At 53.8% G+C, this 24,783-nt stretch overlaps 7 protein-coding genes across 7 annotated transcripts; 3 read left to right on the plus strand and 4 right to left on the minus strand.

Annotated features, from left to right (window-relative positions):
* Positions 1–1,478: 1,478 nt before the first annotated feature.
* On the plus strand, positions 1,479–3,630 carry CCMA1212_002139 (Cytochrome P450 3A2; the record flags this gene model as incomplete). The annotated part of the gene is made up of 4 exons (XM_073699539.1): positions 1,479–1,599; positions 1,689–1,785; positions 1,858–2,453; positions 2,516–3,630. The coding sequence occupies 4 exons, from the start codon at positions 1,479–1,481 to the stop codon at positions 3,628–3,630; spliced, it is 1,929 nt and encodes a 642-aa protein (XP_073562168.1).
* A 1,445-nt stretch (positions 3,631–5,075) lies between these two features.
* Positions 5,076–6,763, plus strand: CCMA1212_002140 (uncharacterized protein; the record flags this gene model as incomplete). The annotated part of the gene is made up of 3 exons (XM_073699540.1): positions 5,076–5,164; positions 5,664–5,945; positions 6,043–6,763. 3 exons carry the CDS (start codon positions 5,076–5,078, stop codon positions 6,761–6,763), a joined length of 1,092 nt encoding a protein of 363 aa, XP_073562683.1.
* Positions 6,764–8,042: 1,279 nt separating this feature from the next.
* On the minus strand, positions 8,043–10,494 carry CCMA1212_002141 (uncharacterized protein; the record flags this gene model as incomplete). Its single annotated transcript, XM_073699541.1, has 3 exons — positions 8,043–9,906; positions 9,964–10,375; positions 10,488–10,494. 3 exons carry the CDS (start codon positions 10,492–10,494, stop codon positions 8,043–8,045), a joined length of 2,283 nt encoding a protein of 760 aa, XP_073562682.1.
* Positions 10,495–13,907: 3,413 nt separating this feature from the next.
* Positions 13,908–15,655, minus strand: CCMA1212_002142 (uncharacterized protein; the record flags this gene model as incomplete). Its single annotated transcript, XM_073699542.1, has 3 exons — positions 13,908–14,946; positions 14,996–15,138; positions 15,197–15,655. The coding sequence occupies 3 exons, from the start codon at positions 15,653–15,655 to the stop codon at positions 13,908–13,910; spliced, it is 1,641 nt and encodes a 546-aa protein (XP_073562681.1).
* A 1,313-nt stretch (positions 15,656–16,968) lies between these two features.
* CCMA1212_002143 (uncharacterized protein) lies at positions 16,969–18,498 on the minus strand (the record flags this gene model as incomplete). The annotated part of the gene is made up of 1 exon (XM_073699543.1): positions 16,969–18,498. The coding sequence occupies one exon, from the start codon at positions 18,496–18,498 to the stop codon at positions 16,969–16,971; it is 1,530 nt and encodes a 509-aa protein (XP_073562680.1).
* A 2,712-nt stretch (positions 18,499–21,210) lies between these two features.
* On the minus strand, positions 21,211–23,837 carry CCMA1212_002144 (uncharacterized protein; the record flags this gene model as incomplete). Its single annotated transcript, XM_073699544.1, has 5 exons — positions 21,211–21,610; positions 22,351–22,392; positions 22,989–23,170; positions 23,258–23,570; positions 23,833–23,837. The coding sequence occupies 5 exons, from the start codon at positions 23,835–23,837 to the stop codon at positions 21,211–21,213; spliced, it is 942 nt and encodes a 313-aa protein (XP_073562687.1).
* Positions 23,617–24,154, plus strand: CCMA1212_002145 (uncharacterized protein; the record flags this gene model as incomplete). Its single annotated transcript, XM_073699545.1, has 2 exons — positions 23,617–23,626; positions 23,922–24,154. The coding sequence occupies 2 exons, from the start codon at positions 23,617–23,619 to the stop codon at positions 24,152–24,154; spliced, it is 243 nt and encodes an 80-aa protein (XP_073562686.1).
* Between the last annotated feature and the right edge of the window lie 629 nt (positions 24,155–24,783).

Raw genomic sequence — 24,783 nt, forward strand, 5'->3', positions numbered from 1 at the left:
AATTTGGCTGAGATTGAGTCGGTTGGATGAATCGATCCGGGTTGGGATTCGGAGGAATTCTCGGCCGAGTTGATTCAGCTGCTGGAGGGGCAATCAAAACGAGGAAGCAGGCGGGATTGAGGGAAACACACATCAAGCCTCTTTTTCTTTGTTGGGCGTGACGATGGCTTGGGAGACTGAGGTGGTAGGTATATCGAGTTGCTAATGTGTACTGGTTGTAAGTAGTAGATGAGATGGAGAGATCAATGATGGTTAGGCTGTATTTGTACGCGTATCAGTGGTCTGCGAGTGAAATACGGAATCAAGACTGGGAAGATGACATGCTCAGTCAACCGAAGAGAAGATTGGGTATAATATGTAAGTCATGTATATACTATGGGTATGGGTGCTACAGACACGGGATTCTCACAGGTCTGTTGCAATCTACATGAAGTTTGCAAGGGCATGATGACTCCCAAGAAGACTTCGAATAGTGAAAGAAAGATGCAAGAACACTCTACGAATCGCAGAAGGCCTCTCATGGCTAATACAGCAAACGGATATTCTACAATTTTCGATCCATGACGAGGCTACAATTTCCATTCATCCCTACCTCAAGAGCTACTAATTGCACCTGTAAGTAAGGTAATAGGGCGGCGAACTTGCAGAACCCCGGAGACCGGGAACCCGGCAAAGAATGTGTGTCTCGCCCAATCCCGCAGGAAGCCAAGCTTCATGTGATTTGCTACCGTTAATCTATAGCGCTTGGCTGCCTGCTCCTTCAGTGACTCTGTCTGCGCTGTTTTTCTCTTTCGTTCCTCTTCTTTCGACAAGAATAAGCGCGCGGGTTTCTATCCGATTGGCAAATCGTTGCGAGAGCCACGGAAGAGGACGGTAAATCTATCGATTCTTTAATCTATTTTTGTGACTCTGTTTTGCCATCCTGCCGTCCGATGGTAGTGAGGGTGCTTGATATGGACTGCATGGCCGAGCTTTTTCGTTGCGGGGGTAGAAAGGGCTAAAAAACACAAGCATCGATGGAACAAAATGGCACTCGACACGGAGCGGGCCAGATGAGAAAGTCTGGAAATGGAATGGTATGGATGGCAATAAATAAAATAGTAATGGGTAGTGTGTCGTTGGTGCGGAACTATCCAGCTTGCATCTGACACTTAGTTGGTAGTAGTATACATAGATGCAGGCCTACCTTTTCTATATAATATCAGGAGGTAGTATTTCTGCTGTGTCGTCCTCATCATACATCCTTGTCTCTTTTCCCTCTTGTCTTTGTCCCCCTCATCCGCCCTGCGTCTTCGTCCGCTTCACAAAAGGGCCGGGGGTCATACTGCTTAGCGGCGCGGGATTCGAGCTGATGCTGAAACCGGTGCCCCCTTATTAACCTCCGGGGCGCAGTTTACGAAAACTTCGGTTCCTATTCATTTCACCACCGACAAACAGACTGCCTCGACTTGCTTACAGTCGTCGATTTTGAACGAGCAATGGCGCTGGTTCCAATGGCGGTGGCGGTGCTGGTCGCCTACGGCATCATCACCTGGGCCGTAAACCTGCGATACCACATCAAAGAGGCGAAACGGAGCGGGTTGCCCTACGTTGTCACGCGTGCGTCCAAAACTCCATGCCACCTCGCTCAATTACTGCTCTGGCATCGTTCAAGAAAGACTGACTAGAAGCCATTTCAAATACTGTAGCGTGCAACCCATTTTGGCTGCCGTGGCAGGTCTCACATAAGCTCTGGGTGCCCGTCATCAAGCTGTTCCCAAAGTCATGGTGGGACGGATGGCTCGAGTATGGCTTGGACCAGACACCGAGCTGAATTACAAGAACAGCAAATCGTGCTGACGGTGTTCTTCTTTCCAGGATCATGATTCCCAACTTTGCGTACCGCACTCGCCATGAGTGGTTCGCCAAGCTGGGCGAGTCCTTCCTCGTAGTCTCTCCCGGGGGGCTGATGATGATGACGGACAATGCGGAGACGATCCGGACCGTCACGCTCAAGAGGGAGCACTTCCCCAAGTGGACGGCCGCCTACAGTATTCTAAGGCAGTTTGGCGAGAACGTGCTGACGACGGAGGGGAGCGTCTGGCGGATGCATCGAAAGGTCACGTCCGCGTCATTCAACGAGAGGAACGCGGCCTTGGTGTTCCGCGAAGCCATCAACCAGACGCAGGGGATGCTGCGGATGTGGACGGGTCCGTCGGGGGAAACCAGGAAGGAGCCGCTGAGGACGCTCCAGCGCGACACGATGAAGCTGGCCTTGAACATCATCAGCTACGTCGGCTTCGGCATGCGTCTGCTGTGGCCGGGCGAGACGCATCCTGCGGGGACGGATCCCAAGATTGTCAAGTACGGCTCACATGAGCCCACGGACGGGCACCAGCTGAGCTTTACGGACACGATGGAGATTCTGCTGCACTACCTGTTGCTTCTGCTCATTGTTCCCCGTCGGATCTTGAGTACGTATGCCCCCCTTCCCCCTTGTCTACGACGTGAGAGATGCTCACGTTGGCGACTCTAGGAATGCTCCCCTTTGAAAACATCAAGAAAGCAGTGCTGTCCTACGACGAGTACGTCAGCTACATGAACGAGCTCCTGGACGAAAAGATTGAAGAAGCGCGCAAGGGAGAGCACGCCGAGGGCATGGACCTCATGGGCCAGCTGGCCAGGTCGTCGTTCGGCACCGACACCAAGGAGGCCACGCTGACACGCGACGAAATCATCGGCAACGCCTTCATCATGTTCGTGGCCGGCCACGAGACGACGGCCAACGCCATCCACTTCACCATCATCTACCTGGCCACCCACCCCGAGGCGCAGCGCGCGATGCAAAGGGACATTGACGACATCCTGGGCGGCAAGGACCCCCAGGACTGGGACTACGACAGCCTGGTCAACCCGATGACGGCCAGCATGATCGGGGCGGCCATGTACGAGACGCTGCGGCTGGTGCCGGCCGTGGCCGATATCCCCAAGAAGATCTCGGCCGCCGCGGACGAGAGCCTGGTCATGGACGGCACGCGGTACGTGCTGCCCAAGGGCACGGGCATCTCGCTGGTGACGGTGTCGACGCACGCCAACCCGCGGTACTGGCCGACGCGGCCCAGCAAGATCACGCCCGGCGCGTCCAACATCCTCGACTACTGCCCGGACCGCTGGTTCCTCCTCCAGGCCAGGGACAAGGACAAGGAGCACGGCAGCGGCAGCGGCCAGCAGCAGGGCAGCGAGTCGGTGGCGGGCGCCGACTCGGAGGACTTTGGCGGCTTCCAGGGGTCGGACATCAACGCGCAGCTCTTCAAGCCGGAGCGCGGGTCGTACATCCCCTTCAGCGACGGCGCGCGGTCGTGCCTGGGGCGGCGCATCGCGGTGGTGGAGATCATCGCGGCGCTGGCCGTCATCTTCCGCAGCTACAGCGTCGAGCTGGCGGTGGACGAGTGGGCGAGCCAGGGCGAGGTCGAGGCCATGGGCCGCGAGGAGAGGGCGCGGGTGTACCGGCGGGCGCAGGACAAGAGCCGGTGGACGGTGGGACAGGCGTCGACGAGGCTGACGCTGAACCTGCGCGACGGGATGCACGTGCCGTTGCGGCTCGTGAGGAGGGGGGAGGAGAAGTTTGTTGACTGGGTGGACAGGGAGTGAGTTTGGTGTTGACTACTACTTACTGTCTGATGTATACCTACTTATGCAAGAAGAGCTCAGCTTATTGCTCAAGTCTACGCATCTCCTCTCGAAAGGGGCAGCACAACGACACGTCTCGAATCAATCTTTTTTTTCACACTCTTGCTTCTCATCAGACAGGGACAACGCATCGAACAGCCTGTCCGGGCATCAACAAGTGCGGAGAAGCTGCTGCAGCTCTCGACAAACTCCATCCACGATCCCACGCTGCAACAATCCAGCACTCCGAAACCATCAACAACATCATCAATCGTATCATCATCAGATCTTCGTCTCACACATGCATCACCGCAACTTGCCCATCATCACTCATCACCACGCGCATCAAATAGTAAAATCGCAAACCAAGCACCAGTCATCAGCGGCGCTTCAAGCCCCATCCAATCCCGTCATCCATTTCCCGTCAACTCGCAAAGTAACCTACCTGTAGTACATAAGTACCAGCACGATAGTGCGGTACCTCCCCCGCCCGCCGCCCGCCGCCCGGCCAACGTGGCACCTCGCAAACGCGGGCACACAAGCGAGCGACTTTTTAGCCCTCTTGTTTTTTTCCCCCTCTTTCTCTCTTCTTCCCACACCAGAGAAAGCAAAGAGGGGAGGAAAAAGAAAAAAAAAAAAAAAAAAAAAAAAAAGAAGCAAGCTGATCGCGGGAAAATCGGGTCTAGTCCTGAAGAGGACAACGTAAACAAGAGCCAATAACCTGCGTAGCTTCAAGTTCTCTTCTCTCCCCCCCTCCGATTTCCTTTTTTTTTTTTTTTTTTTTTTTTTTTTTTTTTTTTTACTTTTATTATTACGAGGGACCACCCCCAGCAAGCGTTGGAGAAACAGAAGAAGAAGAAAAATATCTTGACGAGCTTGATCTCATCCGGCACGAACCCGGCTTGGTTTAGAGCAGAGTGTACAGATTGCAATCAATCGATCGCACGATAACAGCTTAAGCTGCACTCTGATTAGCGCCTTGTCCTCCGCAACCACCAAACAGAAACAACTTGCACCCTCACTCAAACTGGATTGCAACTAAGAAGAAGAAGAAGGAAAAGAAGAACACGCGATTCCTTTCAACGGACAGGCACAGATAGGTACTCAGCTGCAGCTCGGTTCCCCCTCCATCAGCCAATCAATCCAATCGATTCCTCCCGGTATCTTCTTGCTGGGGACGCAGCGCAACGGAACACACCGCAAGAAATCACCATTTAGGCATCGAATCATTTCTCATCCTTTCTTGATTCGACAACCACCGGCCCCTTCTTTCACCTTTCCAATTTTTATATCCATATTTTATCGCTCGCATTTTACGCATCTCGCGGCGCATTTTCCCACAATCCCGATAAAGCGAAAAGCCATCGCGCTGTCAAAGCTTCTCAATTCTCCAAACAAAACAGGCCCGATCAAAACAAAACGAAACCATGTCAATCACCGCGCCGTCGAACAGCTGGCTGCGCGCCCAGCGCAAGAGCGACTTGGTTGAATTGGCGGAGAGCGTCGGATTCAAAAAGTAAGTCTCTCTTTGCTTCTGCTTTCTTTACCGTTTCTTCACCGTGCTTTGGATACTCGTATTTTTTTTTTTTTTTGGCCCTCTGGTGTTTAGCCCGGCGCATCTCGTTTGTGTTGTCGTCACATCATACATTCCTTTGCGTCATTGTTTTGGTTGCTGTTTTGCCTCCGCTGGTTTTGTTTACCGCTGTCAACCTGCGATTTATTCTCCAAGGATGAGGCGCGCAATCCTTGACGATTGCGGCGTCGCGATTCCCCGAAGCTGCGACTTCGGAGAACCAAGGATCGGGTCTTTCGTGTTGCCCTTCCCTTCCTTTGACGCCCTCGTCTGCCTCTTTTCTCGCATTCGATCCCATTCCGTTGCCCTCATCGTTTAGCGCGTCGCCACGCCATCCGGCTTCCTCACTCGCTGCTCCGGCAAAAGACGACGAAAAAAAACACGCAAAATCAAAACAATCCAGGAAAAAAGCAAGCTAACGCTCGCCCGCCCCGGGAACTAGCTACGATGGTCTCAAAAAGACGGAGCTCGAGTCCGCTCTCGACGACTTCATTGCGGGGAACAGCAGCCGCTTCTCCTCCCGACCAGATCTGTCCGGCTACTTCAACAGCCGCACCAAAGCCATGGGCTCCCCCGTGAAGCGCGAATCCAAGGAACCGAAAGAGCCAAAGGAACCAAAGGAACCAAAGGAGCCCAAGGAGCAGCCCCTCAAGGAAGAGCTGGAAAAGACCCTCAAGTCAGCCAAGCGACGGGTGACCAAGGCTGCCGAGGACATCATGTCTGCGTGAGTACCCACCATCCCCCCCTTCGCCGCTGGAAAACCGAAAGCCGCGACATTCTTCTTCGGCCTGTTCCTCGTCCTGTCTAACACACTTCTACAGAGACGCCGACGACGTCCGCGCCGCCTCCACTGCCCTCATCCAGACTCCCGCCCGCAGCCTGTCGCAAGTCGCCTCACGCATTTCTCTTCCTGCGACGCCAGCCGACGTGGCCCAGGCCGTCGACCGCTCCACTGTCGCCGTGCGCCGTCACGTCTCGTCGCTCTACCAGGAGAGCGGCATCAGCGAGGTTTCAAACGCCACCCGCGAGACGCTCAGCAACGTGACCAGCATCCTCCTCTGCGTCTCTGCTTTCGAGCTTTGGCACATTCGCCCAGAGGTCCTCGCCAACCGCTATGCCTTTACCATCCCCGCCATTGAGTTCCTCGGCACTTCCGACCATCCCGTCTACCTGCCCGACATGTTCCTGCTGCTTACTGCGAGCTTTTGGTCGCCTGCCCTGACCTGGGCCTTCACCAGCTACGTCCTGCCCAGCCTGTTCGGTTACTTCTTCAACCTCAGCGCGGCCAATACCCCTACCGGACTCAAGACCCGCTCCCGTGCTCAGCCTCAGGAGAGTGTTGTCGACCCCTTGACCTACAGCATCACCAAGGCCCTTGTTTCCTACCTTGTCTATGCGCAAGGCGTCACCTTTGGTGGACTCCTTTCTGAAACCGCCATCGAGCGGCTCAACGGGGCTGTTTATGGCGGCTACAAGGGCGTGATCACGGGAACCGCCATTACGGGCCTGATGAGCATCTATGATGCGGTGCTGAAGAAATAAACGGAGCCAAGGGGGATATTGCGGTTGGGGGACGAGAACTTCCGCAACCATGGGCATTATCACAAGTCTCTTGTTCTCACGTGCATCAAAGCACATTTGCTACAGCTCGATATCTTGGGCCAAGCTGCCACGACCTGTCTGAGAGGAAAGGGATCGTGGCAGAAGGGGGAAAGGGAGGGGAAGGCGGCGTTTTAAGGTGTCGACGGCGTCAAAGCGCGGCTCTCCATTATTGTCGTCTTTTTTTTTCTCGTCTGGACTTTTATCTTGGTTTCCATCGATTCGATACCATGCCCATTTTTCGGTCGTTTTTCTGAACCGGTTCGAAATGCTGATTGGCATAATTGGGTATGAAGCAAGCAGGCTCTTTTTTTCTCTTGTACGAGACAAGGGCAAGCCACTTTTCACGTCATTTTCATCGTGTGTCGGTGAATTGGCTCCTTTCTCTTTCGCAAGCAAGGTTTCCAATGACTTACACTTTGAAAACCTTGCTCGCTTGATGCTCTCGTCTCGGCGCATCTCAGGGGTCTGTAGTTGGGGTGCTTCTATCTGGCCCCTTAAGGGGCTTGCTTGCGTCGGTCGAGGANGGGAGGGGGGAGGGGGGTTGAAATCTACTTTGTGGCGCGGGGGTTGATCGTGCAATAAGGGTTATTTATTCTTTACTCTTCCTTTGAAAATGGGTTAGTCTTGGTAGCTTTTTGTGAATGGGAATTGGGTATTTGTAACGGTGGGAGGAGAGTTGGGCTATGAGTGAAACGAGAAATCTATTTGCACCTCATCTTTCCAGTCCATCTTGTTGTGTGCCACTGCAGGAGTGCGATCAAGTGGCGTATAATGTGTCGCCATTGCAGCGAGAGAAAAGTGCCAAGTACAACATCGTGCCCTGAATTGCGTTGCACCTATGTACTGTAAATCCTCTCTATATATGCATGATCCATCATGACCAAATTCCACACGTCTAATGCTTTCAAACTTCGACACCACTTGCTGAGGTGGTATATAGAAACAACAGAACAACAATGAACCATGTCTTGCCCGCACAGCGAGTCTCACAAGACCAACAAACGCTCTCTGTGTGAGATCCAACGCCGTGAAACCCCTTTATGACAAGTTACACTATTAGTATCCACCGATGTATATGGAGACGAGAAATGATGAGGCAAATGTAGGAGAAAGCAGAGACAAATGAAAACAAAACGCCGTTCCTGTATGCATCCGCTTGCCAAACTGAATTGCAGCGCGCGCCAAAAGAGTCCCGAGCCTTGGCTCACGGGCTTCCTCGTCATTTCTTCTCGTCGGGGCTCTCAAACTTGATGGGATGCACAAGAAAACTCCTCAGGCACATCCGGCCGCTGCTCGCGTCGCTCTCCTCTTCAGCTTTTCCGCCTCGCATCTTGCCTCCACCCTTCCGATGGCCGGATTTTCCCCTGGCGTCCAGCTGAGCGAATCCAAGCCATTGCCGCCACAGATGACCGGCAAACTCGCTGTTAAAGTACCAAGTAGCCCCTTTGAAATTGTGCTCATTGCGCAAGTCGAAGGGGCTTCCCACGGCTGACGTCGAGTGATCACGTCCGCCGTTGAACACCTTGTCCACGGCACTGCCTAGGGGCTCCCAGGCACGATCCAGAAATACGGGGTGAGGTGCATATACGGCCTTGAACCCGTGGTGAAAGGCTACGCTGGCAGGGAACATTTCAGAGAACATGGTATGGTGGTGGCGCCACACCTGCTCGTGCATCGCCATCAGAAGCCGGCGGCTCAGCCGAGATGCCGTGATGATGGCGCATCGTCTTGGAGGGGTCTTGCCATAGGCCGTTGCGTCGTTCGCGAAAGCCCAGGCAGAGCCGTGGACGTCGAAGATCGGGTTCAAAGTAATGAGATCAGCCGGCTCACCGACACCGCACTCTGGGTTCTCTGGATCAGCCAAGCAGGAAGCGGGCACGGCGGATCCTCCGCGCTGCTCGAACCGCAGCTGCCCTCGCTCGGGAAACTCTACGGAGCCAAAGACACCAGGTTTGCCCGACTCCTTCGTATACTGCTCGACGGCAGCCGTGAAGTTCTCCCAGGTTCCGTGATGGGCTGGAACGTAGTAGCGCTCGTTTCGCTCCCACAGCAGCTTGCGCGGCTGCTGGTCCGCCCAGTGGCCCAAACGATCAAACAGTTCGTACCAGTTGCCCAAGTACCGCATATCCAGCTCCCAGTTCCAGAAATGCTCATACTCCGGGTGTTGCAAGGCGAAGACTTGAAGGGGCAAATGGGCGCTGCGGAAGACGCCGTGAACGCCCCTTGCGGCAGGGTTGTTAATGGGAGGTTTGCTGATGGGATCTTCAAATTTGCCGGGATAGAACAACTCCATCTGTGCTTCGCTCCACAGCGTCACCAGACCGTGGAACTCCGGCGGCACGTTGGAGTCGAGTAGCATCTGTACCGTCACGTCGTCGGACCAAATCGGCGTCTCGTTATCCTTGACGTGCAACAAGAAATGGACGTGGTACTCTCCGCCAGATCTGAGAGACAACTCGCTGATCATGGCCCGGAAGTTTAGCACCGCCAGCTGCGTCCACTGGAAGCCCGTGTAGAGGCGGATGACCACAGCGATCCGACCCTTCTTGCCCTCGTCAAATTTGAGCGTCTCGGTGTCTGGATCGGGCTCTGCGAACCGGTGCTTGTTGGCGGTAGCACATCGCTCCTGGACATCGCCCCAGTCGATCTGACCATAATTGATTTGACCAGTCGTTCCCCAGATAGCCTCGCTGCCGGAGCTTTCTGTATCAACACCAACGTCTGATCCGCCATCGACCAGTTTGTAACCGAACCCATAAGGCCCGTAACGACCGAATCGATCAAAGCAAACGTCATCGCGAATGCCAAAAATGGAGTGAGAGCCAATGGCCGGATCAGGCATATATTGCGGGATCCCATCGTACGCAAATACGCTGGGGGTCGGAATCTTGTTGTCCTTGTCAAGATAGCAAGTTTTAACGCTCGAGTCGGATGAGTTGTAAGGATCGTACGGCTTAGGTTTCGGAATATCCTGGCTTAGCGGAGGCTCGCCAAGAGGGACTTCGACATTAGGGTTCGGATACTCGGGAGTGTGGTCAGCTTTCGGAACCAAGGACTTGAGGCCGTTGAAGTAGCCGTTCAAACTAGGTAAGAAGCCGCGTTAGTGGTGCAAGGCTTTTCGAAGCGGATGGGCGACTTACGGGATAAATCGAAGCCAGGGCATCTTTTTCAAGTCCTCCTCCCACTTCTTCAGGGCTGCTGCGTCCTCTTCCGCACTCAGTTCATCTGGAGCATCGAGGAACGCCTGGTTCTTTTGATCATGTTCCCCCTGTTCGGCTGCCTTCTCTTCCTTTCCTTCTTCCTTCTTCTCTCCGTCCTTGTCGCCGTCCCCTTTGGCCTTCCTCTCTCCGTCCTTGTTGCCCTCCCCTTCGGCCTTCTTCTCTTCGTCCTTGTTGCCCTCCCCTTCGGCCTTCTTCTCTCCGCTTGGCTCCATCTTCTCTTCAGCTACCTTGTCGGACTTCTGGCTATTTTTATCCTTCTGGTTTTCCTTATCCTTATCCACAATCACCAAGATAGGGCCACCGTCTTCATTGCCAATAATTGTAGGTTGAGCTAGGGGAGGCTTTGCTGCTGGAGGGGCTGCGCTCGGTTGAACAACTCGTGAGGATACCATGCCATCGCCCGCTTGGAAGAGGGCAAATGAAACCAGGATCATGCTTATGACGGTCCATATCAAAACCCTCCGATATAGACATCGTCTGAAGAATGAATGTCCCCGGAGCGCCTTCTTCTCGAAGACATTTTCGGCGTATGGTAGTAGTGGATCGTTGTTTCTATTCGTCGAATCGTGAGAGCTAGAGCGGGTGCTGAAGCTGAGAAGTGAAGCCGTGCGCTCCATGGCGGCTGGAGCGTGGCAGGGTGAGAATCACCCGCGGCTCTGTATTTCCGGAGGCAACGCAATCGTGAGGAGGATGTAGATGTGAAGTTGTTTACTATGCAAGTTTCCTGGTTCCCTCTAGCAAAGTGCTCGAATTGTCGCAACCAGTTAGAGGGAATCGACGTTTGGCTTAGGAGGCTGACGGTTTAGGTGAAGTGCCCCTCTTGTGAGCGAATGGTGGCGACTGCCTTCTGCGTCTCGGTGGAAATGGGAGCGAATGGCGAGATACGAAGAACAGCTGGTGACAAGCCGGTGAGCCTGCAGAGTCAGCAACTCCGGGCTTCGGGCGAGGGGAAGGAGGGCAAAGCTGAACAGAGGGGAGAAGAGCGGATTTTGTGCAGAAATGGGTGATATGTACAAGAATTGGGGTTGCGATGTTGTAATAACCATAAACCTTGTACAGGAGTCAAAGTCAGAAAAAAACGTCGGCCAAGGGTCCCTCAAAAGGGACAGGCCAAGTGGGAACTGGCAGGAGCCTCTGAGCTCAGCTCGCTCTTGCCCATGCGCGCGCGCGCAAACAGCGATCGACAGGCAGGCTCAGGGCAGGACAAAGACAATTTGAGGAAAGAGGTGTAGAGGAGCAAGGCAAGGCAAGTGCAGCGCAGTGAGGATCGGCTTTTCCATGCAAATGCGCAAGAACCTTTGGCAAGAGCCGCTTGAGATGCTACCTCTGAGTGCACCTTAGTAATTCCCCTTCTCTTCCTCCTCCTCTTCTTCATCGTCGCCATTATCATCATCATCATCATCAAAGCCCTCACTTCACCCAGAGATTAATCGAATCTCGGCCCGGCTCTTCACAGTCTAGCTTAGCGCTATCTTACAAAGAGCACAGACAGAAAATGTTTCGAAGACCAGACACAGCGTAAAGGCTATTTTGGGGCAGCGTACACAAGCTCCACGCCTCCAAAGACCAATCCGGCCAATCCTCGCTGGCGAATCGCAGCCGCGTTTGTGCCCGCATACGAGAAGGTGTGAGCGAGTACGCAAGTGAGACGATGGAGCTGCAGCCATGATACGAGCCGCATTGCCATCCGCGCGCAGCCGCACTGACACAGCATGTTCGACGAGAGACACACAGAAGGGCTACAGCAAGTACTACCTAGTTCCGTTGGGTACCTATTGAAGAAAGAACAGAAGCCAAGCGGCGCCCACAGCCAAACGTCTCCCGAATCGGCATAAGGCTTCATTCATCTTCACAACCAATCAGCCGCGCTCGTCAACGGTGAAGGAACGGGAAATCATCATTCAGGCTTGGGGTCGGTTCGTCTACATGCAATGTCCCCTGCTATGAGTTGCTGCTACGCTTGCATGCGGGAAGGCTCTTTCTGGTACAATTGTGACTGCTTATAGGGGAGCAGCCTTGCGGTTCGGGCAAGATAATGAAGCCGACGACACACGGCTCAAACACGAGAATGGACGCGTGGCTCTCGTTCTGATGCCGCAACCAGCAAACCGCAACAGCGTCAACAGGAGAGCGATAAGCAGTGGCGCTTCTTCAAAACTACACAGGGCGTCGCTAGTCCAAAGAATCCCAATAACCTCGACAGCCCTTGTCGCTCTCAGCGTTGTCTACTTTGTCCCAGACCAATCAGAACTGCACGAGCACTGGCCGGAACCCCGTACGACTGTCCCGAGGGTGCCGCCCTATGATCCCTGTGAAGCCTTCCGTGAGGTTTTGCCTTGCCGGTCTCTTGATCGACCATTGCGTCATCCTGATGCGGCAGATGATAACAGCCAAAGACGAGGAACCAAGAGAGCCATCGAGCCATCGAGCCATAAGCCATCGAGCCAACGCCAAACGGCTGCGTAGTTTTCGCAATTTACCACCAAAGAAGGGGCTCAACTCTGGTTGTCAAACAATCTCTTGCGACATCTGCTGCGCCTTCAACCGGGATGATCGGGGCTTTCTCGCAGCTGACGGTGGAAATCCATTGTCGCTAGAAGCAAAGACCGGCGGGACGCTGTGGCGTGGGATCCCTGCCGTTTCTACTATCCCGCTGGCGACATGAAACGCGTCGAACGACAGGGGTAGAATGGTGCAGTACACACTTGGCACATTCTGAAGGGCTTCCGAAGTCCGGTCTCGTTGCCTCACGGCCTGTCAATCACCTGGCCAGTGCTTACTCGATTTTGCCATCGGAAAGGAGAGCCTTCGAAGCCAACGCAAGCTACACGTATCTCGCAACGCTTCGCGATCTGCCTACCGCCCAAAGTTCACGGCCTGTCTCCTTGTAAGGTTCTCCTTTTGAAGAACAGGGGCTCCCAAACATCTCATCAAATGTGACGACCGGACAGCAGACTGCCAGTCCACTATCGACTGCTTTGTGGAGCTCGGATTCAGTTGTCATCTCGTTTTCCCGGGTCCCCGTGGAGGGATTCTTGGCCTAGGTCATAAAAGTGGGCCGGCCGTTGCGAAGGGTGACAGACCTCGGCCGCCAGAAACTGGCTGCGGATTGTATTTTCGTGCAGCAATCGGCGAGGACTCGCCAAGCTTCGTTAAGCCACCTCCCAAAGCGCTCTGCCATTGAATGATCGGATCGCCTGGACGTGAGGGTTCATAATGGTGTTCGTACATACGAATGCAGTCCGCCCACCATCATGTCTGGCAACGCAATGCGATAGGGTGGTCACAGTCCAACCAGCAGTTGTCGTGCAAACCTCGCTGTATCTCTTACCGAACTTTTGAGGCACTTGCACCCCAAAGACGGAGGACATCAGCTTGAAGAACTGACCACTACTGCCGGTAACTACGAGGTCGGATGCCACTTATAGCAATGCTCAAACTACTCGGGGCCGCGATGTTGGTCTTGCTACGCTGTATTACTTCGTACGCGATACATACAAGTGCGCAAGTCCGGCAAGAGACGTGTAATTCATGGGATTCACGGGGCATCATGCAGATGCAGATGCCTACCTTGTGCTGATCATCAGAATTTCAACGCTACTTGCAAACGAAGCAGCGTCTTGGGAGTCTGACTGCATCAAACGGATGCTCTGCCGAAAGCCAGCAACGATGGCTTCACTCGATACATGATGTTCGGGCTATGGCTCCTATTGGCTGGCAATAACCCGGCTGCCAGCCAACGCTGTCTGATGCAGAGAAGATGATCTGGTGAAAGAAGGGTATAGAGGATGTATGGGTAACTACACTCGCTGCTCGCATATCAACAACCACAAAGAAATGCCGTCCATCGCCAACACACCTCATCAGGCTGTTTCTTTAGGCTTCTCACCGTCTGCGGCTTTCTCCTCCCGTTGGCGATCGTCCACCTCTGTCACTTCGCCGGCGTCATCCTCGACTGACGACTTCTTCTTCGCATCAACCTTTTCCCTCCAGTCCTTGCCCCATTGAATGGTAGCCAGGACACCCAGTGTCGAGAGAAGCACTAAACCGGCAGAGATGGTTTCAAACCAGCCAACACCGATGCCCTCAATGGCCGGGAGGACTATGGCTGTGCCTACGCAGCCTGCCATATACCGAACAAAGTAGTTAGCCGCCGTCACCTCTGCGCCGCGTCCAGGCATCACGTCCAAGCAGTAAGTATTCAGGGCAGGAAAGCAGAAGAGCTGCCCGACACCTTGCAAAAAGAGCATGATGACTGGAACAGGAATGCCACCCACGGCCCTGTCAACCGCCCATCCATATACAAGAATGCAGCTTGGCACGACGAAGGCCATAAACGGGATCGCGGATCGTAACCGATCCTCCGGAACACGTTCGCCATTGCGTTTCTTGATCCATTCTTTGACCGTCCTGTCTGCCCATCTGCCTCCCATGAACGTTGCCAACAAATAGCCGCTCCCAGGGGCTAGATAGAAAAGGCCTGACAGCATCGGTGACTCCAGATGAAACCGCGGGTTCAACACATACGGGATCGGCGTGAGCAGGCTATACATGTTCCACACAAGCGCTGAGCTGGCGAGCGCGACCAGGACCTGGTTCCGGTATCTAAACAGCCGCATCACCCGAATGGGACTCGTCATGTGAAGTATAGCCTTGGCCTTTTCTTTCCTGGAGCGGCCTCCCAGGTCGTCGATCTTCTTGTGGTGGATAGTCTCTGGCACAAGGAAGAAGACACCGAGGGAACCCGTGCCAGCCAATGCCGTCTGCAGCCAGAAGATGGACCTCCACGATGTGTAAGTCACCAAAATGCCCCCTATGCAAGGGCCAAGGGCAGGACCGATCAGTGTGCCAGACATGAACCACCCGAGAGCAGTTGCTCGTTCCGTGGGCCGATATATATCTCTGATACGCGAGTTAGCCTGGCAGTATTGCGGACTACGGGGTGGCATACCCTATGCAGGACGCTCCCAGCAGGATGAACGCCGTTCCTTCAAATGCCGAGAGAGCTCTGAATATGAAGAAGGATGCCAGATTCGGAGCAAGAGCAGTTGCTATGCTCAGTAGGAAGAACAACACTGTGGTTAACAGTGTCATCTGTAATGTTGAGCATGCGTACTGTCAGGAGAAGGCAACAAGGATGGGCCAGACTTACAGGTCGTCTGCCGAATACCTGGCTCATCGGTCCCCATACCACGGGCGAGACACCCATCAGCGCCATGTATGCCGCATTGCTCACGTTGATGATGGAGCCTGTTGTATGGTATGTTTTGGCAACCTCGGGCACCGCGGCTAGAATGCTCGTGCTTGACAGGGGCGCCAGAAAAGCGCAAAAGGACAGGACAGTCACGATGACATGCTTGCGGCTTGACGACACGCGGTCGTATACTTCCTCTCCGGCTTCAATATAGGGGCTCGAAGACTGCCGTTGTTCCTGTGGTGAGGATGATTCCAGTACGTCTGGTCCGGACACATGGGACATTGATCGATAGACGACGCCCGCCGGCTCGACCACGGACTTGTTGGCTTTCTCGTTCGGCAGCGATTGTGACAGCTTGGACATGCCATCGCCCTCGGAGGAGGATAGCGGTAACGTCTTCTCAGTGGAAGTCATGGTTGTGATCTGACGTTCATTCGGCTCATGACTCGAGACACGCTTGTCAAAGATGAACTGACTGACTCCAAAGGCTTCGAGACGCAGAGGATTTCAGTACATCAAAGCAAAAGGCAGCGTGCGAAACGCCATGGAATTTCTTGGGAATGCAAAGAATGCAAGTCGTCGATGCCGTACCTAGAAATACAGGAACAAACTCTCCATGGCAAACGAGTGAAGAATATCAGAGCCTGCCTCAAGAGAGCAAACGATGCACACTGACCATGATTGAGAACAAAAAACCAACTGCCAACAAGAAGCGAATCATGGCCGAGCTATATCACAACGCAACATGCCGTGCTCTGCTCCATGCGCCGGTGAGCTCGCCGCAAAAGTAGCCGAGCCAAGAAGCCGCATATAGCCTTCTCCAGGCACCGTTTCAGTCGAACTTGTCGGACGAATCTGTCCCGGACGGCGCAAGCCGGGTTGCTCTTGTTTTGCAGCCCTTGAGACCGCCGCCATCGGCCCGCCTTTAGGCCCCCTCTTTTTTTTCGTTTGTCTGCTGTGAGCATCGGATCGGATTTGATCGGTGGCTGCATGGAGGTGGGTTTATCGTTGGACGATTTCTCTCCTTTGCCCTGATTCGAAGTCGTTATCTTTGCGTCAATGGCCGTTTAATACCCGGCCGTGGCTCGGCGTCTTTCCTTGGAGGCCGGTTGCTTCCAAACATACAAGTCAAAGGCTCACTGGTGTGCCTGCGCCGGATGAGGCTGCCGATCGAGAGAGGGAGCCGACGTCCTTTCACGCTTTTCGTAAGAGCTCGTTGGGACCTGATGCATGGTGAATCCATCTGCTGTCAACACAACGGTCTCCCCGAGATGCCGAGTGAGCAGATGATACAGATATCGGCCAAGCTCCGTTCGGCAGCTCCTTTCCCATGCGTCACCACATGCTTACCAAACCCACACATTTGGATGCTCAGCACATCATCTTCAGACGAATGGCGCGTTTGATGATATTGTAGAATTGTTCTCGTTACACTCCCAGAGTGTCTAGCGTACTTCTGATTTACTACTTGAATCATTTGTGTATGCAAAACTCCATACTCCAACGCATGCATCGTCTTGTACATCGGAAGCTCGTCAACCACCTCTTTCCATGCGGTAAGTGTATAAAAGTACCGACAAAACACAACGCAATGCAATGCATAAAACCAACAAACATGCCGCAACCTGTTCCACATAAGGATGTAGAAACCTCTCACTTTCCTCTGTGTCGGGGTGTTGGACGTTGTGCGAAACGCCAAAGTAGATGAACAGAATCAGCCCACACCATCATGCCAGCAGCTTCTGCACTCGCTCCTGGAGTATCCGATCAACAGGCTGCGAGCCCCTTTGTACAACAACATTCTCCCTTCCGCCAATGGTGACAACCTTGAGCCATTCTGGCGCCACTTCATTGGCAATCAGTCGGACGCAAATCATTCCCTCCTCCTTTGAAAGGGGAACACGCAGAGAGTCCTTGAGCTTGTCCGAGATGAGCCCCATGGTAAAGGCCTGTCGTGGCAGAGACGCTGGGTTGGCCAGGCTGAGCATGGAAATCGTAGCAGCGACGTCAATGACGCGGTTCAAAGCCGCCCGGCGCTGCAGCTCCGGTCCTGACTGCGGCAGAGGCTCGTTGGCTTTAGCGAGTTGCTTGTATCGTAGACGGTCCAACAGGCTCATCTTGGTGCCGTCTGGATTCACCATGGCGGCGGTGGCCTGCTGTTTGGTCTCCTTCTCTTGCTGCTTCGCCAACATTCCTCCCTTGAGTGCTGACAGGGCATTATGCCCCTTGGTGAGGATCGGGTTGGCCTTGATGCCAGTGGCCATGTTTCTGATTTCAGCGCGGGGCAGCTCGTCCAGAGATAGGCTGGCCAGAGGCACGTCCACGTCGTCCGACATGTCATCATGAGCCCGGCCAGCGCAGAGGTCGCGGAGATTCTCCTCGAATTGCCGGCAGAGGCGATCTTCGTTGATGGAAACTGCGCCATTGGTGTGGTCGGGATGCAGCTCTATGCAAATCTTGCCACGGCCATAGTCGGACACGATGAAGGGCGAGACGACATCGGGAGCTCGCCTGGAAGTCTGGATGGCAATGCATCTTCGGATGTCGTCGACTGTGACCTGTCGCTTGCCCCAGGAGCGGGAGATGTTGGGCGTGATGGATGAAATGTCAATGGGCGCAATGGTTCCGCTGTGAGCGATTTGAAGGGTGACAATCTTGAGGAAGGCCTTGTGGAGGCGGATAAGGTCGACCAGCTCGGGTGCGAATTCGGAATCGATGCCCTGCGTCTTGCCCTGTTCCTTATTCTGGCCAGCCAGGCGGAACGCGTCGAGTTTTGTCTGCACAGTCTTGGTCCTGACGTCTTGCTTCGACTTTGCGATGATGGTTGACTCGCTTGGCTTGTGAGCAACAGCGGCGCGCGAAGGCGTCGACTTGGCGACTCTCTTGCCCTTGACCAGGGCCTTTGGCGCAGATTCAACAGCCGCTGGCGCTGCGGCTTTGACCGCAAGCTTCACCTCCACCTTCAGGGCCGCCTCATCTGACGAGTCTCTTCGACAGGCGCGCTTCGATGGTGTAGCTGCCACCGGCTCCTCGTCGCTGCTGGGGTGGAACGAGACGGTCCTTCTCGTGACTCGAGCGTGGTTGCTCTCAGCATCGTCAACGGCGGCTTTCCTCTTCCTCGTGGACTCAGTGCGGGAGATGACGTCCTTTTTGGTGGCCTCGGGGAACGCCTGACTCTTGGAGACGCGAATAAAGTTGCTGATGGGCTGAGCTGTAGAGGGAGCTTCGACCTGGCGTCTTCTCGTGGTCCGAGGCATGACGATGAAGTGCTGGCTTCCTTCCTTCTGGTCCCTGGAGGTCCTGCACGTGTCCTAAGCTCCTTCCCTTGGAGTGCCTAACCTGCAGCTGCGACAATTTGAAGAGAGTGAAATGGCAGGAACGGTGAGATACGCCAAGAAAGAATTAACGTGCAGAATGAAGACTGGGAAAGAGACACTGCTCGAAGATGAAACGGGAAGGAAGTCAAAGCCGGGGATCCCACGTAACGCGCAGTGTCGAATTGATGAGGAAGTTGCAATGTTGGGAAACTCAAAGGAAGAAAAAGAAGAAAGAACAAGGAGTGAGATTGCCTCGACAACGGAATTTGCCAAGCGCTAGAATTCGATTCCAGGTTGACGCGACCCGCAGACGCGGTACGGGGTCGGGAGCACTAACACGAACGCGGTTTTCGGGAGTATTTTTTGGCACGAGGAACACACATGGTTTCTTTGAGCGGCGCGTAAAGTGGTGGCCCCTCCCCCACATTGACCGTTTGTCATTTTGACGCTTGAAAGATGCATTCGTTCCCTGGGCCTTCATATAACAAGGTAGAATATCCTATATGCTATGTGGGATTTGGGTCTCGTCGACGTGGATTCACAGAAGTGGCATGTGACATTTGGCTCGTCAGGTGTTTGTATCTTGTTGATGCGCTACTAGCGCTAGAAGTTGCTGGAGATACTATATATGTATATAAACCATCGACATCACCGAATGTGGCTCAGTAACAAGGGAACACAGTCTTTTGCTCGTGGGCTCCTTCGACAATGGGTATGTTGAAACGTCTCTCACTGGGTAGATCATTTCACCGATGCTCGAGTGCACCGCAATAGTATCTGTCCGGACGGCTGTTCATGTAATTTCCATGCGCCCACATATCTCCCACAGAGAGAGCAATCGTAAGAATCAGAAACGAACGACATGCGATTAGTCGATGCCGGCAGCACTGAGAGCGAAAAGATCACACTGAATCACAAAAAGAATATCCGCGATTGATCGTAAGCTTTTGACAAGTAGCCGAAGCCTCGAAGAGAGGAATAGAAGGGCTTCAAGTTGACGACGACACATTACTACTTTCCTGTCAAGATGCTCAGGTACCTGGGATATTGTTCATATACTGCCGGATACTGACTGATTCTTTTTTTGGCTTTTTCGTCATATACCGCGAATGGTGAGGCGGACTCCATACCCTTCTAACAAAATAAGTATCGTGACGACCACGCTTCTAGAAACCGTAGCCGGCGGAGGTGTGGTCGGATTGGAGGTGCTATGCCTCACATATATCAATGAGTACCATTGACGTTTGATGAAGCCGGCCACACTCGTGCCGTGAGGGATATGTCGTGAAAGCAATAGTTGGTAACCTTGTATGTAGCTGTAAATGTCGCGCGTCATAGATGCGAGCCAAGCTACAATATATGAAATTTTCATTGCCTGTAAGCCACGATGATACCTTGAACAGCATCTTGTAAAGCTACATCATGCACCACACTCACAATTACATTGCTTGTCGCAACAATCTGAATACGTTTCGATGGCCTGAGGGCCTTTACCAAAGGGTACAACCATCATGCCAAGCCACAGAGCTCCGAAGGCATAAATGACGCCTCCAATAGAAGCAGAATGGATGCAGAATCATGCCTTTTTAACATAAATCCAGCAACAATCGAATCCCATACCACAGAAACATGCAGAGCCTCATCGAAATCACAATCTTGCTTCAAAATCCGCCATTCATGCATACCCGGCATATTGTACCACCTTCATCAGACCGGCTGCACATGACGAATCACCACTCATCTCAACTCTCCAGATGATTCTATCGTGGCGTGCATCTCATGCATACATACATAAATACCATGGCTCATATGCAAACCCCCGGCTAAATAAATCCGCTCGTTACTCTCTGCACCGGTCAGAAAACAGCTGCCCGTTGCCACCCCGTCCGGCCTCAGTCGCTAATGGCAATAGCGGCAGGCTTCCTCCCCAAGCTGCGTCTCGTGTAAGCCAATGACGGTGGCAACGGCCTCGACTGATTGGGCGCATGCAGATTCCGTAGTTACATCCTCCTCACCAAGAAGGTGGCATAATATCCAATGGCCGAACTACGAGTATTCTGACCGCTCTTTATGAGTCAATCTCCTCCAACCTGTCTTGTATCACTTCGAGGCTGAGCCATCGCTAGCTCCTTTCTGGTACGCATCGCGAAATTTGCATGTCTGCCGTGCTAGGCTTGCTATTGCCAGTGGGGAGAAATCCAGGTGATACAGCATCAAGAAAAAAGTTTGATTATAGGAGGAGAACGACTCGACCGGATAATGATAATGAGCAGACAAAGACTCCTGACCCGTGATCCCATAGCCCGCCGCCACTTGTACCTTGCTATCCGCCAAGTGCTGGCCTGGGCAAATGCAGGCAAACTCACTGCTTTTGTTTTGTGTTTCCACCCTTTGCCCAAGTTCCCACTGTATTTGACCATTAACCATACCTAGACACCCAACTCCCAAGAGGCCGCCTCTTCATATCTCGGAGGAGAGAGAAGGGGGCTGACAAGAAATACCATCCGTCTAAACCCTAAGTGAATGAGAAACGAAACGAAGGATTGATCATGCCGGGACTAGCCCGGCCACACTGTGCTTTCAGCTGTGCGCTGGGCACTCTGAGGTCCGATGGACAAGGCTGAAGGTAGTGCAACAGGACTCCGAGCCCCTTCAGTGACAAGCTGGCGTGGGCCAGCGGTCGGCTCTGAAACTAACAGGGCTAGGTGGAGGAGGCGCTGGAACGGCGTAATCATCCTCAAGGATGCGAGGGCCGGAAGTTGGGGATCTGTCGACTTCTTTGGTCATGGCATTGTCGAAAGGAATGGCTGGTCGCTGGTGTCCTTTTAGCGGGCTAAGAGAACTGCTGAGCGTGGTATAAAGGTCTTGGGACGTCGACAGCCGAATGTTGGCCCGCTGGGAAGGCTTGATAGCATAAGGCGCCGCGATCTGACCGCTTGACATGTTGTTGGTAGTCTGTGGGATATCGTGTGTCGTGCGGGTTTGGAATGAAGATGGCGACGAGCTGAGTCGACGCAAGAGAGGGTTGGTGAAAGCGGTGATGAAGCTCTGACTTGAAGAGTTAGTATAGAAGTCGACCGCAGAAGAGAAAATTGATGAAAAGACCAACACTTTCTTGTACCGGCAGAGTAGTATCAAGGGTAGTCTGCAAAACGAAGAGACTCCTGTAGAATGGAGGGGCCTGTCGACGGGCTCGACTATGTGCTCGTAGCAAATGGCAGATAGTCGCCGATAGACAACAGCAGCACGGATAACGAACGGTATGTCGGTGCCGGAAGAAGAGAAAGAGAACGACGGCGAGTTGAAACTCGTTGCTATCTCAGCAGACAAGATGAAGAGCAATGATGGATTGCTGTGAGAGGAAAGGGGCCTTCAAAGCGAGGACAAGCTTAGGCGGAAAGTGGAAGAAGCAAAGGGACCTTGGCCTCTTGTTATTATTTTCTTTTCACATTCAACCGAGAAGAGCAGACGGGAGGAGAGGCTGAATTATAAACAGAAAGAGGGCAGATTGGTCGGGGATCGAGGCCTAGACCGTGGCAGGGAAAAAATAAGGGACAAGAAAAAAGGAAAAGGGAAAAATGAAAAAAAAAAANGAGAGGAGACAGAGAGGGGGGGGGAGGAAGGGCGGTTGCCAGACGAGGAGGGCGTGTAAGAGCAGAGATGCCGTTTGAAGGGGAGAGCCGGGAGTCTGGGGCGTGTGGTTAGCAGTGGAAGCTTCGTGCTGGTACCGCCGTCTGTTCCTCGGCATCAGCCAATCCGCCCTCTCGTGCGGTCGCAAAAGCAAAAAAGTACCTGGTCGGTGCTGGCAGAGACTTGAGGGCGTGCGAATCAGGTCTGGGGGTCAGATATCACCAGTTTGGGGCGCACGAGAGACGCTCCGGGGAAACTCTTGAGAATCCGGGGATGCTGTGGCAAGCTGCATAACATGGAGCTCGGGGGGTGTGTGCGAGGTTTAGTACGAGGCATGGGGCATGCAGCAGGAATTCAAGGGAGCTTTACTCCCAGCACCATCGCCGGCTCCAGGCATGTACTACCTAGGTAGTACCTAGCAGCTTGTAATGTAGGTACTACCATCGACAAGTCTTTTTTGGACAGAGACATCCATGATGTTGTTCACAGATCAGTTCGGACTCGTCTTCTGTGTTTAGTAGCAATCTCGCCAGCCGTGGAATCAGCCACACAGGTACCAGGCACGAGAGCCTTTGTGCCGAGAATGCCACTGGGCGTGTGAGGGGAAGCGGGATGGAAAAGGGGGGCGTGCAGCTGGGGAGGGCGGAAAAACAACCCTGATGAAGCCCTTGATCAAGAAGTTCAAAGTTTGTGAACCGAAAATGCTGCCGGACCTCAGCTGCCTGGCAGGTACCAGCACCTTTTAGTTGTACCTCTGTCCAAACTGTGCCCGAAATACCCCGTGAAGGCGTTATACTAACACCAACGCGCCTTCCATCGTGCGAGAGCCTTCCCGTTTGTCCTGGCTTCCGCGTTGTGTTGTGCCTTGGGCTGGCAGGTACAAACAAACCTGGAGTTGCCTTGCCCCGTACGAGTCGGAGTAGGTAGGTACGAACGACAGCGCACTAAGCTGAGCTTGGTAGCACCTCGTGTATCCAAAAGTCTTTCTCATCCTGTCATTTCAGCGCTCTTCTCTGATTCATGCTTGTACACGTCGCCAACGCCACTAATCAAAATGACACAAAACCACCTCGCGAACAACCCCAAGCGTTGGGCAAACGGAACCCGTCACGACCGGGATCTTCTCTAGGCCACACGCCGAAGCTGCTAGAGTCGTAGCCCCGACGTTCCGATTAATTGGGAGATTTGGGGTATTGTGGGGACAGGCCGGCTTGCAGGGTTGCTGGTCGACAAGGGGGAGAAGCAGCGCAAGAGTCTGAGTGAGCGAGCGAGCGAACCATGGGAGAGGCAGAGCAGTTCGAAGCTTGCTGCTAGTGCGAGTGCTGCTGCTGCTGCTCGTACGAGCAGACCTCGAGCTCGGCGGGTTTCCTCGGGCGGTCTTACTGGGGAGCTTAGGCGACGCTTGGGCAGAGTGCAAAGGCACGGAACATGGCCCTCCGTATGTTGCAAGATTCTGTCGAAACTCGCACCCAAGTACAGATACTGTGAGGACTGACTGGGCCCCTAATGCCTAGTAGTGAACAAACAAATCGCGACTCGAGCATTGCCTGCTGTTGGTACCGCGAACTCGAGCGCACGGCGTGTTTCGTACGAGCAAGCAGCAAGTAGCTCCCAACGGTGTCTTAAACCGAGGCCGAGGCAGACAACATGACAGCGGACAGGCAGGCATCCATCTCGTGCCCCCAACATCAATCCATAGAACAGATCACGTCAGGTGCTTTGTACGATTCCAGACAACAGCGACGACAACACGAAGAGTCCTGGAGAGCAAACGAGCCCCGATAGGGCATCCATCCATCCGCCCGAGGGCATTAATGCGTCTGCCGCCCAGACGCAAATTCACCCGATTGCTGCCGCCAGCCTGTTTGCCTCGAAAGTTACTTTCTCGTCTGAGGCAGCCCCCATGTTCCCACTCGCTGGCGATGCTGCCCAGCAGAACTTGGGCCTGACGTGGCAAGCCGACTGATGAAGGGTGGCCGAACCCGCCGGGCAAGTCTTCATCGATTATTGCACGATTACCACTCATGGCCGGGCCAAAAAGACGGGCCATATATGCGCATACATGTCATTGTACCATCAGAAAAGGTTGTCGGAGCCCTACTCGTACATACAGACGCTGCGTCGGACGACCTCCATGGCGTGGCTCCACCATCTCCAGGACCCCCTTACCCCGGCTTGCCTGATTATAGGGAGGAGAAGTGACCAGGGGAAGCTCCCACGGCTTCCCCGACGCTGACCATGTTTCGAGAATTCCTGTGGAAGCTTCATATCTGGACAGTGCTGGGTAGTAGCACCGCACACGAGTAATGCCGGCCAGGCTTCGTTTTCCCATTACAGGCTACACTGGCGACGGCACCAGGTTCCCTGGCGGAAGCGTCGCATTCTCCGGTAGCCCATGTGTACCGGTAATGGATCCTGGCTGCACCTCCTTTCTAGAAGATTACGACAGTCATGAGAGTCAGGGCCATGTGCTCGCGAATCGATTCATCTACCAACTAATGTCGCCTGGCGGTCAAATGCTGCCAAGTGACCACCTACTGTTGCTACTACAACTGGATTAGCTCAAGCGATGCGGCTCTGCAAGACACAAGTCCA

Source organism: Trichoderma ghanense, assembly GCF_004382785.1.
Source record: "Trichoderma ghanense strain CCMA-1212 chromosome Unknown scaffold_1, whole genome shotgun sequence".
Taxonomy (NCBI): Eukaryota; Fungi; Ascomycota; class Sordariomycetes; order Hypocreales; family Hypocreaceae; genus Trichoderma; species Trichoderma ghanense.